Source organism: Chaetura pelagica, unplaced genomic scaffold, assembly GCF_000747805.2.
Source record: "Chaetura pelagica isolate M959 unplaced genomic scaffold, ChaPel_1.0 scaffold20, whole genome shotgun sequence".
Classification (NCBI taxonomy): Eukaryota; Metazoa; Chordata; class Aves; order Apodiformes; family Apodidae; genus Chaetura; species Chaetura pelagica.
The window spans coordinates 2,103,329-2,120,452 of record NW_009951958.1 but is presented as its reverse complement, the minus strand read 5'-3'; the positions used below and the strand labels follow the sequence as shown (position 1 = coordinate 2,120,452).

The window sequence follows — 17,124 nt, the reverse complement described above, 5'->3', positions numbered from 1 at the left end:
TCAGCAGTCAGATTGGGTGTGTTGTGTGTGGGTCAAAAGAAGGGTGGAAAAGAGGCACTGTGTCATCACTGGGGCTCACTTGGAATGGGGTGGTAAGTTTTGTTCATCATGGAGGATCTTGGTTACTTAGATCAAAGAAATGTTTCCAGGGTATGAAGTATAAATCAAGAGTATGGAAAGAACGTTATTACCACACGTGTAATACTAATTTCAGATAATTCACTCTCACATTAGGAAGTGCTTAAAATTACCTCTGTAATTTAAGTAGTTTTGCATGCATTTGTGAATTTGTAGTTGTTATGCTCAAGTGTTTGATGTGTGATTTGAATCCAGCCTGTATTGTAACAAGAGTTTTCCCTTTGTACAACTTTAGATCATAGTTTTGGCAGGATACACTGTTGTTGTTTGAAAATGTTGGGTTTTGGCCTCCACAGTGTGGGTCAAAAAATAGGAAAGAAAAGTAAGGCTAAAACAGCCTGTATCTGGAGGGCTTGGAGAAAAAAATTCCTGTCTGAAACATTTAATGAATTGCAGTCAAATCGTATGTAGCCCACTTATGCAAGTAGTAAGGTCTGTGGAATTACTTTTGTGAGGAGACTTGACATTGGGAACATGTACAGGTCTGGAGCTTTAAATAAGAAAAAAAATGAATGTTAGTATCATTCTAAACATCAAACTATTTTGTCAAAGCACTTCCAAAGCTATAATGTCTGCTGCTGGCGTTCCTGTTGTTGAAGGTTATCATGGAGAAGATCAATCGGATGAATGTCTAAAGGAACATGCCAAGAGAATAGGATATCCAGTAATGATTAAAGCTGTTCGTGGAGGTGGAGGAAAGGTAAAGGAACTGAGCTCTTTATCACACAGTGTAAAGTTGTGTCTCAGCTTCTGTCAGTGAATATTCTAAAAGAGATCTTGGAAAACAAAGAAAACAACTTTTGGTTCAAATGTATTATTAGTGTCCAGTCCAGCACTATGAAATCTCATTTCCATTTGTTGTGCAGTCAGGCACAATGTACATTGTTGGTATAAATTGGAAGAGTTTTGTTAATTTCAGTGGATTTCCAGTAATTCACATAACCAGAAAAGGTGTCCTATGGATTTGTTCTTGTGAAATTAGATGGCTTCTAATTGTTACTATGTGGTAGCTTCTGTGACCTTTTTTGCCAGCAGTTTTAAATGTTGCCTATGAAGTGATTAGAAATACCATTGAAGTATTTGGTGTCTAGACACTTAAGTGTATGGTGAATTCCCTGTCTAAATCTGATTTTGCTTTGAAATAAATTTCTATAAATATGGCATGTTAGAGAATTCTAATAATTTCCAAAATAGCTATATTTATTTTGTAATTAAATTAGTTTTTCTCTGTCAATCTTGGAAACAAGAATAAGAACTAAATTTTGTACTCATCTTTATCAGTGGAATGGTAATACCTTTTTTTCTTATGGCGCATTCAGTGGGACTTAGTAGGATTGTGTTACTGGAAGCTGATAAACAATTATGCTAAAATTTAAGAAGGGAAAAGTGCTATTGTTAAGGTCATTTCCTGCTCTTTTAGTCAGGTACCTGCTTGTGTGCAACAGGGATTTTTTTTATTGTGTATTGTAGTTGTAGACATTTAGGTGTGGGGTTTTTTTTCTGTATTTTAGGGCATGAGAATTGCTCACTCAGAAAAGGAATTTCTGGACCAACTAGAATCAGCTAGGAGAGAAGCCAAGAAGTCTTTCAATGATGATGCAATGCTGATTGAGAAATTTGTGGATAATCCAAGGTGAGAAATAGATGTTTTAATATAAACACTGTAATGTTTATTCTACTGTTCTATAAACAGAATTGTTTTAGTAGTAGGTTAAAAAATTGTATTGTATGTTTCATTTGCACTATGCCAACTGTTAATCTACTCACAATTGTTCAGAGTGTATTGAATTTCATGTAGTGATGATGCTCTGAATGATTAGAATCAAAATACAGCTGTCTGGGAGACATGGCAGTGACATTTAATGACATTAATACACTTCCTTGAGTGAGCTTTCTAAACTCAGTTTGTATGTAGCAAAAAAATCTCTTTGTAGGACTTAATATACAGACCAGAATCAAGCTGTCATGGTGTTTCTGCTGCCCTCAGGTGTCCTAAACTGGTTATTCAGTCTTTCTATATTTTGATATTTAAAATAGAAGTTACACTCTTTAGCTCATGCCTGACTTGTGAAATTGAGCTTATGTGTTTTTTTGATGTAGAACTTCTTACAGGGATCTGTTTGATACTCTTTTACCTTACATCTGTTTTTCTTGAACCATCACTATGCAGAAAGCATTTATTCTAAAGAAACTGAGGGCCTGCTTATGCTGTCAAATGGGTATGAGAAAAATCTCATTAAATTCCTGGAGAATTTCTTTCACCAGTGTTAGAGGATTAACAGAATGGTCACAGAGTTTATTAGATTTATACATTGAATGAAGTTCTGCCACCTTACGGTTGTACTCTGAAATGGTGTGTTGAAATAAACGCTGTTATTCCTGAGCCAGGGGCTGCTGCATCTTGTGAATTGCTACACAGTAAATTATGAGGGGTAATAATAATTCTGAAATAATAGTGAAGTGGTTTTACTTTCATTATAATAACAAAGAGGTAGCACATCTTGTTTATGCTGTGGCCTATGAGGTTTTGCTGCAGTAGCTGGCATTTAGAATCCTGTTTCATTAGGAGACTGGGGAAGTCAAAACCTGTTAAAATCCTGCGTCATAGTAGCCTCGTTTCTACATCTTTGGCTGTTTGAGAGCAGACACTTAAACTCTATAGGAAGTTCTGACATTTACAAGACCATGTACAAGTTCAAAGTCTGTTTGGGTGAAGTCAGTTAAAGGATTGGGGCTTTACTGAAATATGTTGAAACATTTATTATTATGAAACAGGCATGTTGAAGTCCAAGTATTTGGTGACCAGCATGGCAATGCAGTCTATTTGTTTGAAAGAGACTGCAGTGTGCAAAGAAGACATCAGAAGATCATTGAAGAGGCACCAGGGGTGAGCAGAAAGTTGTTAAAACATTTTTTATGAGTGGGCACATTTTTAAAGTAATTGCTAACTCCCATCAAATTTATTTAGCAGGTAGTAATTTATTTTTAATTCTCAGTAGCTGTTATAATTATGCTGCCTAAAGTTTTCTAACTGAAAAAAATACTTTCTTTAGAAAATTATTCTCAGGGAAAAATGTAGATTTCAATATAACATTGATAAGATTTTTACTACAGTTGCTAAATACCACAAAACATTCATGCATAGGAAGTCTGATAATGCCAAAATTCACAATAGTTTCTAATGTTTTATATTATTGTTTGCAGCCAGGAATTAATCCTGAAGTTCGAAAGAGACTTGGAGAAGCTGCTGTCAAAGCAGCTAAAGCAGTGAATTATGTGGGAGCAGGTAAGTCTGAGGAGGGGTGGCTGCTCCAGAGGGATGCTTTTGAGCTTTTGACTTCATAAGATCTGAAGCCTCAAGGCAAATGACATTGAAGTGTTCCAGAGCATGACATACCTCCCCCCACCCCCTTTTTTTTTTTTTTTTTAAATTTTTTTTAGGTTTAAGCTAGTAATCATCTAGTTATTTCTGGTTTAATTATAAATTTAAACTAGCATGCCTGGTCTGAGCTCAAGACCAGTGGGCAGCTGAAGAATAGAAAGAAAAAAAATTCAGAGCAAGTAATTCAGTTGACTAGATTGTTGCTGGAAAGTGAGGATTATGAATGTTACCAGGTTTGAGCAGAGTAAGGGAAAAATAATTTTTTTTTGAGCATACAAACAGTAATACTTTCTAATCAAACACTAGAAACACTATTTTTGAAAAAAATAATTACATGCCCTATATATGTACACAATAAGATTCTGGACACATTTTTTTACAGCTCTAATGAAATGCAGTTCTTACTATAGAGGAGAATTTGTTGTGCTAATTAGCACAATATATGTAAATGTGCAAGGAAGCAACCCTTCTGTTTTCAGACCTGAACTGTGTGACCCTTTAAGATAACTTGTATAGAATTTAATGACATTCAGTGTATCTGGTTTAGAAATAATAGTCTTTTCCCGGCATAAATGAACTAAGTGTCTTAGGTGTCCGTTCTGAAAAAGTCTTGTTTTGGTGAAGTGCCCTTGTACTAAATACTTCAGGAACAGTGGAATTTATTATGGACTCCCAACATAATTTTTACTTCATGGAGATGAATACCAGACTTCAAGTAGAGCACCCAGTTACAGAGATGATCACTGGGACAGACCTGGTGGAATGGCAGCTTAGGGTAAGTGTTAACTGATTTTACATGTAGAGTTCTTGGCTGGTAAATAATGTTCTTTGATACTGCCTGTGAGAGACCAGATACGTTTTCAGATCCTCGTCTCCTACTTAACTCATTGAGAAGAGTCTCCTTTGCTCTGAAGGAACATCTCATGTTACTGTATTTGATTGTAGAGCATTGTGTACATGCACTGAATTCCAACAAAGTCTTCTTCCAGTTGTGTATAGACAAAATATATTTCTGAGTATACTTAAAGAGATCATAGATCATGTGGAAAGTGGGAGAAGTAGGGCCCTGATCTTTCTCTTGCTATGCTGAAAAAAATTTTCAACACTACTTCAGGTGTATCTCAGAAATCATTCTTGGATCAGGCCATAGGTGGAAGACTCTTCATGAAAACGTGTCTAGTGTTATACCAGTATAGTCACATTCTAAAATATGTGTGTAGTTGTGTGGAATGGAAACAAGCTATTTCCTCACACACCAGATTTGCAGAGATTACTCACACGTTCAAATGATATCAAGAAGTTTTGGGTCTTAAGGAACTGGAAATAAAAAACAATTCTGGTAAGATAAATCCAAAAGTGAGAACAGCAGCAGAGGTGGAGCTTAGGTAGAAAGGGTGGCAGAGTGGTTAGTGTTACCAGAAAGAAAACTAAAATGGCAAATGTTGATGCAAGAAGGAGGAATTTTTGGCGTCCTGATCTGGGAATGGAAATTGAGCATTGAGTGCTAACTTGGAGCAGGGATCCAACAATACTAGAAGAAAGAGAAAGAAGCTGGAAAGGGTCAATAGTCTTGGCATGTGACTCAATGAGTCAATATGTGAAAAATGTCAGTTCTTGGAGAGATTATTTTTGTGAGTCTGTATAGTACTACTCTCTGCTGAAATCCACAGTTAGGTGGAAGAAGAGTATGGAGAGCCTCTGACACTTCAAAAGAAGATTAAACGTTGCTACAGATTTATTTTTTTTATAAGAACTTGTATTTTCCCATGTAGATGGAAATTGTATTGCTTCCTGGTAGAGGGTCTCCAATGTCCTTAACTGCAGCAGGCTTCTTGTTACTATTTTGTCTCTAAAAGTGCTATTTTTTTAGTCTCAGACTGGTGTATTGCTGGTGTTTATTGGTATTCCTCTATTTGGAATGTGAATTCCTTTGAGTAATAAAACAAGGCTTTGTCTCCCATTAAATATTCTTAAATTGTTAGAAATCCCCTTAGAGAAACATTCTCTAAAGTACACAGAAGAATCAACAGTGTATGCCAGTACTGGTAGCTGCCAGTAACCCATTTTAGCATCTGCTTTTGGAGCAATTTTTCTGTAATAACAAATTGCCTTAGTTAACCAGGCTTTAACTTAAGCACTTCTGTTTGTTTGTTTGTTTTTTACATAACAAGTAGGAAAAATTAGACTGGTTTTCCATTTTTTTTATATCTGTGTGAAGTATTAGGAGATCAATTTAGACAATAATAATTCAAATCCTTTGGTGATTGCCAAAGAAAAGAAATCAGTAACTTCAGAATTAGTCTTTTATGATCTACCACTTTTTTCTCCTTGTGCTTTTTAAAATGTGCTTTCTATTTGTTAATTTTTAGAAGAAAGATAGTAATATTTCATACACTGACACTCCTGAATATTGATCCTGTGTTAAAGAACAAAACTATTGTTTCCAGGTTGCAGCAGGAGAGAAGATTCCCCTAATGCAGGAAGAGATTCTGCTCCGGGGCCATGCATTTGAAGCTAGAATATATGCTGAAGACCCCAATAATAACTTCATGCCAGGGGCTGGCCCGTTGTTGCACTTATCCACCCCACCACCTGACAGTTTCACCAGGATAGAAACTGGAGTCAGACAAGGTAAAATGGAAGGCAGTGGTTTAATCAGAAATGTTTAACACCAAAGCATTTTGTTGTAAGCATTTCTTTCTTTGGCCTGAATAAGTTTGATGGGGTGTTGCTATAAAGGCAAGCCTCTACAGAATTATTCTTCCTTGTAACTGTCCGTGTACTTTTGGTCCATTACTGAATACTTTATTTACCTGTTTTCAAATAGTTGTCCATTGGATCATACTACTTGTATTCTCCTTGCAATTTATCAACCCTGCATTCTGATAGCAACATAAAAAAATTGAATTTGAGCAATGTTACCTTTACAAAAGTCTGTACTGAAGTTATCCTTGGAATTGAAATGCCAGGTCACATCCTTAAAGTTCTTTAAGGACATAGAGAAGTGTGACCATCAGTTCATTTTTAAAATATATTTCAGGTGATGAGGTTTCTGTTCATTATGATCCCATGATTGCAAAGCTCGTTGTGTGGGCTGAGGATCGTCCAGCAGCCCTGAGAAAGCTGCGGTACAGTTTGCATCAATATAATGTAAGTAGAAGGAACCCAGTATTGGTTATTTTAGATTCATTATTTGTTTGCAGAAGCTGTATTCTTTCCTAATTTGCAAACTGGCTTTGTTGGTAGAGCAGAGGTAAATGTGAAGTCTAGTTTTTATTCATAGATTTTTGTTAAGTTTGTGATATCTTCAGCTGGGTGATACAGCTGTAGAATGTGATGTAGCTGTACTGTAGAACAGTAAGGCCAAGCAACAGCATTTTCAATTTTAGTGTGTGCTTTCTCAAACATGAAGGAATTTGTAACTGGAATTTGTGTCAGACAATGTTTCCTTGTAATTTCTAATTTGTAAGCACGATTAAATTTTTAGACTGTACATGTGGTGAAGAAATATGGAGAATTTTTAAGCAATCACTTCTTTTTAAGAAGTGGTCCCTTCTGTAAAAACTACCGGTATTTTATCTGTTTTCAAAAGCAGAATTCAGAAGATTTAACTTGAGGTGAGACTGAATGTTATTTGTGCAGATTTAAGTTACACTTTTGAATCAACAACATAAACATGTTTGAGGTACTGAAAATGTTTGTCCCACTGTTGTTTTAGCTAACAATGAAGAGTGCTTCAGGTGAAAGAGAGAGAAGAATTCCCTTGGGTTTTTTCAGTTTTATTGGTAATTCTGTCTGTAATGTTTACAGTACAATATAGTTTCCAGTTTCACTGAGTTCTCTAAAATAGTTATTTCTATTTTCATATTGTTTGCTTAAGCATTATACACTACAGGAAATGTGCACTATCTAGTAAATTTATAAAAGTCATTGTTCCCATTTGTTACTATTAAAAGACAAAATATATATCTGAAACTATTATAACTCATTTTTAATAAGAGGTACTTTTCATATTAGGAATCTTCTTTTAAATGCTTCAGGGAGGTTTTCTGACACAGTGGATGTTTTTCCTAAATTACCTCCCATTCTATTACTGGGAAAATTTCTTTGACTTGACAGTGGGCAAAGGCAGCATTTTAGAGTGCCTTTGAGAAAGCTACTCCTGGCATTTTTTTTTTCTTTTCAAAAGTGATGGTTTCACTGGCAAAAAACAGGTGAATTCATTACATTTTATTGATAAAATTTGTGTTTTGGTAGTGCTATCTGAAGAAAGATTAATTTATTATCTCTACATAAGTTGAGCAGAAAGCTGTGTATTCATTTGTAACTTAATTTCAATTTGGCAATATTCTTCCTTTTATTTACAGATTGTAGGATTAAGCACTAATATTGATTTCTTACTGAGACTGTCAGGACACCCGCAGTTTGAGGCTGGAAACGTGCACACTGATTTCATTCCTCAACACTATGATGAACTATTTCCAACAAAAAAGGCAACTCCACATGAAGTTATGTGTCAGGCAGCTCTAGGGCTCATACTGAAAGAGAAAATGCTAACAGATGCTTTTAGAGATCAGTCAGATGGTAAGAATCATCACTTCTCTTTTAATTACTATTATTTTACTTGTGACTGCATCAGACAGTGCAGTGAGCTCCTGGGCAATTACTTAGTTTGTGTGTTCCCTTTTTGCTCTGCTTTGTGGCTGATCAGGGCTGTGCATTCTGGCCTCTGTCAGGGATGTACATGCAGAGCAGACTGTAACTTTTGTTAAGGGTCAGATATTGAATGTATCACCACTGTGGTGTATAGACTGCTTCCCACAGCCCTTCAGATAGTCACTGTCTGAAAGACCTTGGTTCTCTTTGCAAGGACAAATGGTGAGCATCTGCCACTATTATTTCTACAGTTGGCCCAGGGTCTTCAGAGATAAAATTGACTCTGCTAGGAGTGGGAGAGGCAGTAGGTTAAATTGAATGAACAGGACTCCAGGAACTGAGCGTGGTTGAGTTCTGACACTTCTAATGGCAGTATTGGTAGGGCATGTCATTGCTGTTAAGAAAAACTTAATAGAAATCTAATATATGCTGCCAGCAACCTTGTTAGTTTTCTTTGCCACTTGAACTATCATGGAAGCATGAGAAAGTGGCATTGGAAAGATTCCTACACACTATACCCTTGCTTCAAGAGCTGATGAACTAATCAGGCAATATCTGATAGCTGCGTATCTGGTCCATTCTCAAAACCAAGTAATAGAAAAGCCCTCAATCTCCCCAGGCAGTTTGCTGCCATCTTTGACTGCTCTTACAGTTGGAACTTTCACCTAAAGGTTAATCTGAATCTGCTGTCTGGCAGTTTAGTTCCCATGCTTTCTTGCCTGTTCAGGGATGTGTTTGTGGAAGACAGTTCCTCCTTCTTATTGATTGTTAAGTGTCAGTTGTAGGTTGCACAGCTTTAGTTTATTCAGTGTTGAAGCTTGAGTGAGGGATTGTCATAATCTATTATGGTGGTTCCCCAGTGTTTTATGTGCAATGTAAATATATATATGATGGTAGTAATAGTAGGACAGTTGAGTTTGTTGGTTTTGGCAAGTGTAAGTGTTGTGTTTTGCCAAAATAGAATAAAAGTAACATATCTGTTATGTTTTGTGTTTAGATAAATTCTCACCATTTGCATCGAGTACTGGTAGAAGACTAAATATATGCTATACTAGAAAACTGTCTCTGCTGGATGGGGAAAACAGTAAGTTAATGAAAATGTGTGTGGAGGGAGAGAAGGTACTTGATGAAATAAATTATTTAAACTGGTACTTGAAAATTCAGACTAAGAAGTAACAAATAGAAGCAGTATGAATTTTGTGCAATTTAAGCTGAAGATTCATGGACTTGCATGATTAATCCACACTCTTAGATCTTGAGGAGTGACAAACCGAGTTCAAATGACACTACTAATGTTCATAATTTAAATGAATAAGATTGAGGTTTTAAGAGAGCTGAGTACCACTGACTTTTTTTCTTGACTTCACTTTGGTGTCAAAGTGCTCAGCCATTTTTCACATAAAAAGATATGTTTTCTGTCCAGATAACTTATTATAGATTTCAGAGCATAACTTCAGGTGTTCATATTTGTAAATAAATTGTCTAGAATTTCAGTATGAAATCTGCAGTGTTTACTGAGCTAATCTGAAAATACTTACTCTTTTCTTAATGTTGGTAAGTCTGTCATTTTATGAAGAAAGACTAAATATTGTTTATATGTCATGATTCTCTAGATCCTATAATGAAATCTACTCACATATACATATTTTACTTTGTTGAACAGTTGTGGATGTTGCTGTAAGTTACAATCAGGAGGGGTCATACACCATGCAGGTACAAGTCCCATTTTTTTCAGATACTTCATTAGATAAAAGAAGAATCAGTTTCTTGTAGCCTTCTCTTGTTACTATTATCTCATGTCTTATTATTAGATGCTGGGTTGGCATGGAAGAGCTGCTAAAATAGTTCTGAAGATAAGGCTAAGAAAAGCATTTGGTTTTCCAGTATTTAAAGATCTTACTCTTTATTTTTCTCTTCCTTAAATTTGTCTTTCTAAAACACTGGAAGTTAGTGATCACTGTCAGTGATCTAATCATGTTACAGGGTCTTTGTTCAGTGGAAAGATAGCATGCAACTAGATTAATGAAGACTGAATGTCAGTAAAAAATACTGGATATTGATTATACTGATTTTTTTGTTTTTCCTGAGAAATAATATACCTTTGTATTGTGTTGTGTGCTATTGCTTAATTTATGAGCAAAATTTTCCTGTCCAGCTAATTATTATGAGATGATTGCATTGGATAGAGGGCACAGTCTATTAACTGAAAAATAAAGGATGCAAAAGATTAAAAAGACACTTTTTTTTTTTTTTTTTTAAATTCCAGATTATGAAGAATCACAGTTTGAGTGTATACTACAAACACTAACTTTTGGTTTCTTGTTCATGAAAGCTTAGACTTTGTTCTTATAAATGCATTTAACTTTCAGATTCAGGATAAAACATTCCTGACTTCTGGAGAGATCATCAATGAGGATGATTCAGTTTACTTGAGGTCTTCAGTAAATGGAACAGTGTGTAAGGCCAAATTGGTCATTTTGGACAATACCATTTATCTCTTCTTTCCGGTAAAGTTCCTTTCTTTCTTATCACAAGTATAAAATTTCAGAGTTTTATCCATTGAAATATGAATAGAAATTGCAAGAGAATGTGAAAGATAATTGTTATTTCAGGTTCTTGTATTGGCCCATAATGTTCTGATACTTGTTGGATTTCTAGCTGTCGTCAGAATTTAGTCATTTATGGTCAGTGAGTAAGAAAGTAAGTTAATTTTAAAAAGATTAAATACAATTAGGTGAATCTGAGTTGCAAATGATTGTTTGGGAGGGGGGAACATAAAATGTTAAAATGATCAAGTATCTAAGTTCATCATAGAGCAGCAGTAACTTCAGACTGACAACTATTTGTAATTGGTATTTTTATATCAGTGTATTAAATTATAAGAAAAATTGTGGTATCAGAATGGAGGCTGAGGTGGGGGATCTGGACGAACTCAGAGCTTTGGGGTATGGGTAGGATATGTGGGGAGAACAAGTCTTTGGGAAGCTCTATAGCAAGTCTGAGGAGTTAGGGATTCTGAGTAACAGTGACAATTTTTCACCAAACCTATTACTGAAACAGTTTTATTCTCAATTCTGAAACACTTAAACTGGCAATGCTTGGCAATGAAGATGCCAGTGTCTGTCTTGTCACAGGAACCTGCTTGCCCCTTGTGCAAACAGCCTTTATGCATTTTTCCAAAACCACCTGTGCTGTTGCTGTGTGATGAGGGAAGGGGTGGGTTTGGGACAAAGGACCATGTGAAGCTCGTTTGTCACAGAGGTAGTTCCTTCCTTGCTGATCCCAAGCAGCAGCAGGTGTGGCTTTTAAGGACTTAGAATAGGCAGAGTAGTGAGGCGTGGTCAATGTCTTTTTGCTGTCCTGAGCCCAGCAGTCTGCCACCCTAAACATTTGGCTGAGTTGCCTAAAGATGGATCTGTTCTTTCCCTGGATGTCAGCATGTCTACTAGTGGTGGTATTTCATGTTGTTCACTCACATGTCATTGATTTTATTCCTGTAGGAAGGCAGAGCTCAGATTGGCCTTCCTGTACCCAAGTTCTTGTCTGCAGTGAGTTCAGTGGGAGTGCAGAGTGGTGCCATAGCACCCATGACAGGCACAGTTGAAAAGGTAATTATAATTGTATGCGTAGGAATTCATTTCTCCAATATACATCTAAGTTTGTTGTTCCAGAAATGGTGCTTATTTCTGTGCTGCCACGATAGAATCAGAGCCAGAAATGTCAGTGCTGTGTGGCTTCTCCCAGCTGGAAAGAGCCCTGGTTGCTCTGACTTCCAGCAGTCACCCTAGAGGTTTTCAGGCTTCTAGTCTTCTTTATCTAGAGCTGTGGAAGATATTACTACTTAGCTAATCCTACTACTGAATAACTTTTTCTTCATATTAATTACTTTCTTAGTCAAAGTTTCCTGAGGCTATTTGATCCATCTCATCTAACAAAAAATAAAAAGAGCCCCAGAAATTTATTTTGTTAAGCTGAGTGTTTTGCTACTTCTGTTTCTGTTTTTGTTTCTTTTTCTTTAGCTCAGCAAGTCTTTTCTGTACAGTGGAAAAGTTTCAAAAGGAAAGCTTGATTTCCAGGAGTGTAGTAGTTTCTGGTAGCAATAAAAAGGCATGAACCCTTTCACAGGGTGGAGTACATTGAGCACAGAGCTCTTACATAGTGAACGGTCTAAATCAGTTACTGTAGTAAAACTAGGTGGTTCCTGCAATCTTCTTTCTAGTGGCTGGCTTCAGGAAGAGGTTCTGGATTTCTCTCTCAAACTACAAGTTTTTAAGCACAGAAAGGTAGAATATACATTGTTATGTTTCTTCTTTGATAAATAAATGGCTTCTTGGTCATCCTGTTAGCTGTTACTGAACCCTTTTCTAAAGCCTCCAACACTCCTTGAGTATTACCTAGAGAACTCTGATACCCAATTCAACAATGATAAAGATATGGGCTGTTTTTGCAAAACCACAATCACTCAGTGGATTGTGCTAGCCAACAGCCAGCTGATGATTTTTAATAGTACAGACATGCATGATTTTTTTTTTTCCCAATTTTGTCTTAAATTGTAGGTGTTTGTGAAAGCAGGGGATAAGGTTCAGACTGGAGACCCTCTAATGGTTATGATAGCTATGAAAATGGAGGTGAGTGACATGCAAAAGGTATTAATTACTGATAAAATGAAAATCTCATGATATAATCATTTGTGGTTGCATTATTGAAGCATGGTGCAGATTATAGCTTGCAGACGTCATGATCGCTTTATACGCTGTAAAAACGTGTGTCTGACTAGATTTTAGAGGATTATATTTGTTGCTATTTTATTAACAAATTATGATTATATAATCCAGGGTATTCTGCAGATGTTTTAACATTCATTTGGTTAGTTTTGTCAACCTTTTGTCAACCCTTCTCTCCCCTCCCAAGAAGCCAATATTTTTTTTCTAGCAGGAAACTGTCTAGGTATCTCTCTTGCTGACTCTCTGGGATATAAGGAGATGCCTGCAGTTATTTCATGCAGAAATGTAGCTGATAGTGGCTTTGTAAATATGCCCAGGATTTTTTGTTGTTGTTGTTGTTTATAATATTATTATTTACATAATGTTTTACCAAGAGTACACTGAAGAGTCTTTGTAGTTGTCCGTGTGGCATTCAGTGGGCTAGTATTTTGGCCAATAGATCTTGTCACAGTTGCTTGACTGTGGCTCACATTGCTTGAACTATACTTTTTGTAGCCTGAACTGGCTATGTTCGGCTTTTAGTTTCTTCTAAACTTCAGCTTGTGGTAGCAGAATTAATGTTACTGAGAAAATTTGTCTTTCCCTTATTGTGCCCTTTTATAAATTACACTAAAATTACATGAAATACAGCATCTGTGCACTAATAAATTTACACTTAAAATCATTTGCAATTGGATGCTAAATGTTTGTGCCTCTCTAGCTGATATCTCAGACTGACACTGAGTTGATGGTTTTTTTCTCCTCAGTGCTATTCAAATATAAAAGGTAAAATTTGAAAAGCTTATAATTCTTTAAATGAATTATTGCTTAGATGTGAGGATTTAATATCTGATATTAGACTATTTGCAAAATTACCAAGAACAAAACTTCATTGGAAAATGTAACTTGATGGAAAAAAAAGTAGATCAGTTTGGGGATTGGTATGTACACATGCTATTCCTTTATTGTCACTAGAAGCTGTATTTGTATTTAATCTGGGTTTTGCCAAATATGCAAGTAAAAATATCATTACTAAATCTGTAGATTCCTCTTAAGGGAACAAATCTGCTATGTGGTTAACATTTTGGACTGAAAGGGTATTATTTCTGCCTGGTATTTATTATAATAACAAAATTATTAGTGAAATAAAATAACATTCTCACTGTTTATACTTCAAAATAACATGTAGCATTTTTGTCCCCAGTATACTTATAAAAAAAAATACTGATGAGAAAATAAAACTTAAAAAAGGACTAGAGTAACATTTTGAAAGTAGGTTTAAAATAAATATACGTGTCAGAGGAAGCAATTAAGTGTGTTCTGTTCTAGTTTTACCAAGAGTAATATTAGCTGGAGAGAAAGGGGAGAAAAAGAGAAAAAAAGAACTCTGATTATTCACTATTGATCTGTTTCTATGCAGCATACCATCAGGGCTCCAAAATCAGGAGTGATTAAAAAGGTTAATTTCCAAGAAGGTGCCCAGGCCAATAGACATGCTGCACTTGTTGAATTTGTGGAGGAAGAGGATGAGTCAAAATAAAGTCCAAGGAAGGTGCATTTTAATTTTTTTCTACTTTGCTGGTTTTCTCTCAGGAGAAGATTACTTTGTATTTTCAGCAAATTGTTTTGTGTAATAGATCAGGGGATTGGTTTCCTCTGCACTTCCTGAATTGTTTGACTGTACATTATGCTGACTTTATGGAGACTTGGATATCACTATACTGTAATTGTTTATAAAACTTGTGGACCTATGTGACTGTTGTTCAGTGGTCATGTTTGCCTGTGAGAAGGCATTGGCCTGGGAGAAGATGTGGATCTCAAAGGATGGGAGAGGTTATAAATAACTAAGTTACAGACAGATATGATTGATTGTTCTGCCTATTGTTACATTCACAGCTGCCTTTTTTGCCTGAGATGTGAGAACATTGATTTGAAGGCAATCTGAAAGGTGATAGTTGTATGAATTAATTTATCTGGCAAAATTCCTGTTTGTGGCTTATGCTTTTGCCTGAATAGGGAATTCAGGATTTTTTTCCTTAGCCCAGGATCCTTTATGGCCAATTTTGGTGCATCTTTTTTTCCCATTTACCTCAATGAGGAGTGGAAATTTGCATTTCAAAACGTATTTTAATATACTTTGGAAGATCTGATATAGAGCATTTAAAAAATATTTATTACCATATGCAACACTAATCAAAGCTGGAATTAATCTGCTTCCCAAAAATGTAATTTGATCTTTTAACATTAATTCATAGCACAGAATGATGATGTTTATTTAATACTTGGAAAGTGTGTCAAAATAAAATGCAGACTTGATAATCATCATTAGTTTTCCCATATTGTTTACATTTTAATATGTTACTTATTGGCTGGAGTAAAGTATATCAAAGTCTTTATAACAATGTGAAATATGACTGAATAATAGAGGGTTTTTTTTGTATCTGCAGTGTTGCAGAAAGAAAAATTGGTAGATTTTTGTATATTCAAAGAAAGTTTCTCGGATGCAGCATATTGATCATTTGCCATAAATTTACTTAAAGTTGTTGATCAAGCACCTCAGAGAAACAGGAAAAAGGAAATAAAAATAGATTTTAATTTTCAAAAACTTTCAAAATCTCTTCACCTCTTAGTTAAGGTGAAGTTCTGCTTCTTAAATGAACTTCTGATACACTAATTTAAGATGATAGCATGGTTTATACTGCAGGAAGGAACACACAAAGATGCTGCAGTGATCCCAAACTTGTAGTTACATCTCTGCAAATGGATTCTTCTACTTACTGGAATCTCATTTCCAAATCAATATACAATGTCAGAGGGAGTTCTCTGATCTGATTCTGTAACTGTGCAGCCTTGCCTGATTTGCAGGCAAAAATTGTTAAAGAAGTAATGGCTCTGGATGGTCTGTATATTCAAGGCATGCAGTAATACTTTTCAATTTTCTTGGTAATCCAATGGCCACCTAACAAAAAATTACACTCTGGTGATCACCATGTAGAATATTGTCACAATGATTTTTATTTACTGCCAAATAAAAATTAAGCTTAACTTTGAACATTTATTTTCATTTTTCTCCATTTTGTTCTTTCCTTGGTTGCTAATGTTTATGCATTAGAGGGTTTTAAGCAGCTGTTTATGTATCATCATCTGATATCTGACAGGCCACAGTCTGCCCATCACATTTAGGAGGCAGTAACCCAAACAGTCATAATGGATTTCACTGCAGGTAAGTTTAGTGACTTGTTTTACCTAAAAATTGAAGCTACATGTAGAAACATGAGCTCAGTCATGAGGAGTCACTTCTTTCTACCTGATATTGCTGTGTTCCTAGACCTGCTTCACTACCTGGAATCTGTAGTGAAACATTAAAACTCCCAGTTTTTGAGGTTCTCTGTGCCCTATTCCTGCACTGCTGGCTTCAGCCAGCCAGTGGAACAGGAACATGTTCCTTGGAAGCTGACAAAAGGGCTCCCTTAGGATTGGAGACAAAAAATTTTACCAGTTTTAATTTTCCTTCAGTTCTGAAAATTAGCTATTAGGTTTTTCCTCTGTAGGTTTCCACTGAAATGGATTTTTCAAATAGTGGTGGTTTTGTTTATTGCAGAATAAAATCTCTTGCAGAAGTCACTGTCAGAATTTGCATGCTTGAAATGTTTTGCTGCAATGTGATTAAATTGAACCTAGAAATGAACAAAGAATTGCTAAAGGTAGGCTATTCCTGTAACCCAGAATTTTAATTTACAAAATATTCAGAATTTTTCAATTTATTACAAACCCTTGTGTTACAGCTGTGAATTGGTAAGAGCAGTGTGATAGTAACACAGCTGTAACCTGACTGTTAGTAATTATTAATATACGTTTTCAAATAGTGCTGTAGTTGTGATACTAGAGAGTCAGAGATATTACTGATTCTAATTGTAACAATCTGCTCCGCTGCCAGAGGGTAGAGGGATCTGGGTCATAGGATTTGTAGTTCAGCCCCAGTTGATAGTCCACAGGAAAGAACGAAGGTGTTTGTGTTCCAGGTTATGGCTTCTGGGAGGCAGGGCCAGAGAGTAACACTCTGGGTGACCTTACTGGTCAGCTTGTTACATCAGGGATGTATCATCCTGCTTGGTGGAGTGCAGGTTAACATATCCTGAGCTTCAGTTACCCAGCTGCGTGCATTTCTGGCTCTCTTCAGCTCCTATCAGTTATGACAGCTCACACCCAGGGTGAGCTGTGGGGCAGAACCTGAAGTCCTGCTGA

At 35.9% G+C, this 17,124-nt stretch overlaps 1 protein-coding gene across 1 annotated transcript in view; it reads left to right on the top strand.

The window, feature by feature from the left end:
• MCCC1 (methylcrotonoyl-CoA carboxylase 1 (alpha)) overlaps nt 1–16,009 on the top strand; it is an 18,626-nt gene extending 2,617 nt beyond the window's left edge. The window contains exons 5-19 of the mRNA XM_010000068.1: nt 691–838; nt 1,650–1,771; nt 2,914–3,025; nt 3,343–3,424; nt 4,168–4,295; nt 5,968–6,151; nt 6,561–6,670; nt 7,888–8,104; nt 9,174–9,260; nt 9,840–9,889; nt 10,546–10,683; nt 11,677–11,784; nt 12,733–12,804; nt 14,300–14,431; nt 15,994–16,009. Coding sequence (XP_009998370.1) covers nt 691–838; nt 1,650–1,771; nt 2,914–3,025; nt 3,343–3,424; nt 4,168–4,295; nt 5,968–6,151; nt 6,561–6,670; nt 7,888–8,104; nt 9,174–9,260; nt 9,840–9,889; nt 10,546–10,683; nt 11,677–11,784; nt 12,733–12,804; nt 14,300–14,419 — 1,678 coding nt within the window. The 3' untranslated portion in view covers nt 14,420–14,431; nt 15,994–16,009. The remainder of the gene's footprint in view (nt 1–690; nt 839–1,649; nt 1,772–2,913; nt 3,026–3,342; nt 3,425–4,167; nt 4,296–5,967; nt 6,152–6,560; nt 6,671–7,887; nt 8,105–9,173; nt 9,261–9,839; nt 9,890–10,545; nt 10,684–11,676; nt 11,785–12,732; nt 12,805–14,299; nt 14,432–15,993) is intronic.
• Nucleotides 16,010–17,124: the final 1,115 nt, after the last annotated feature.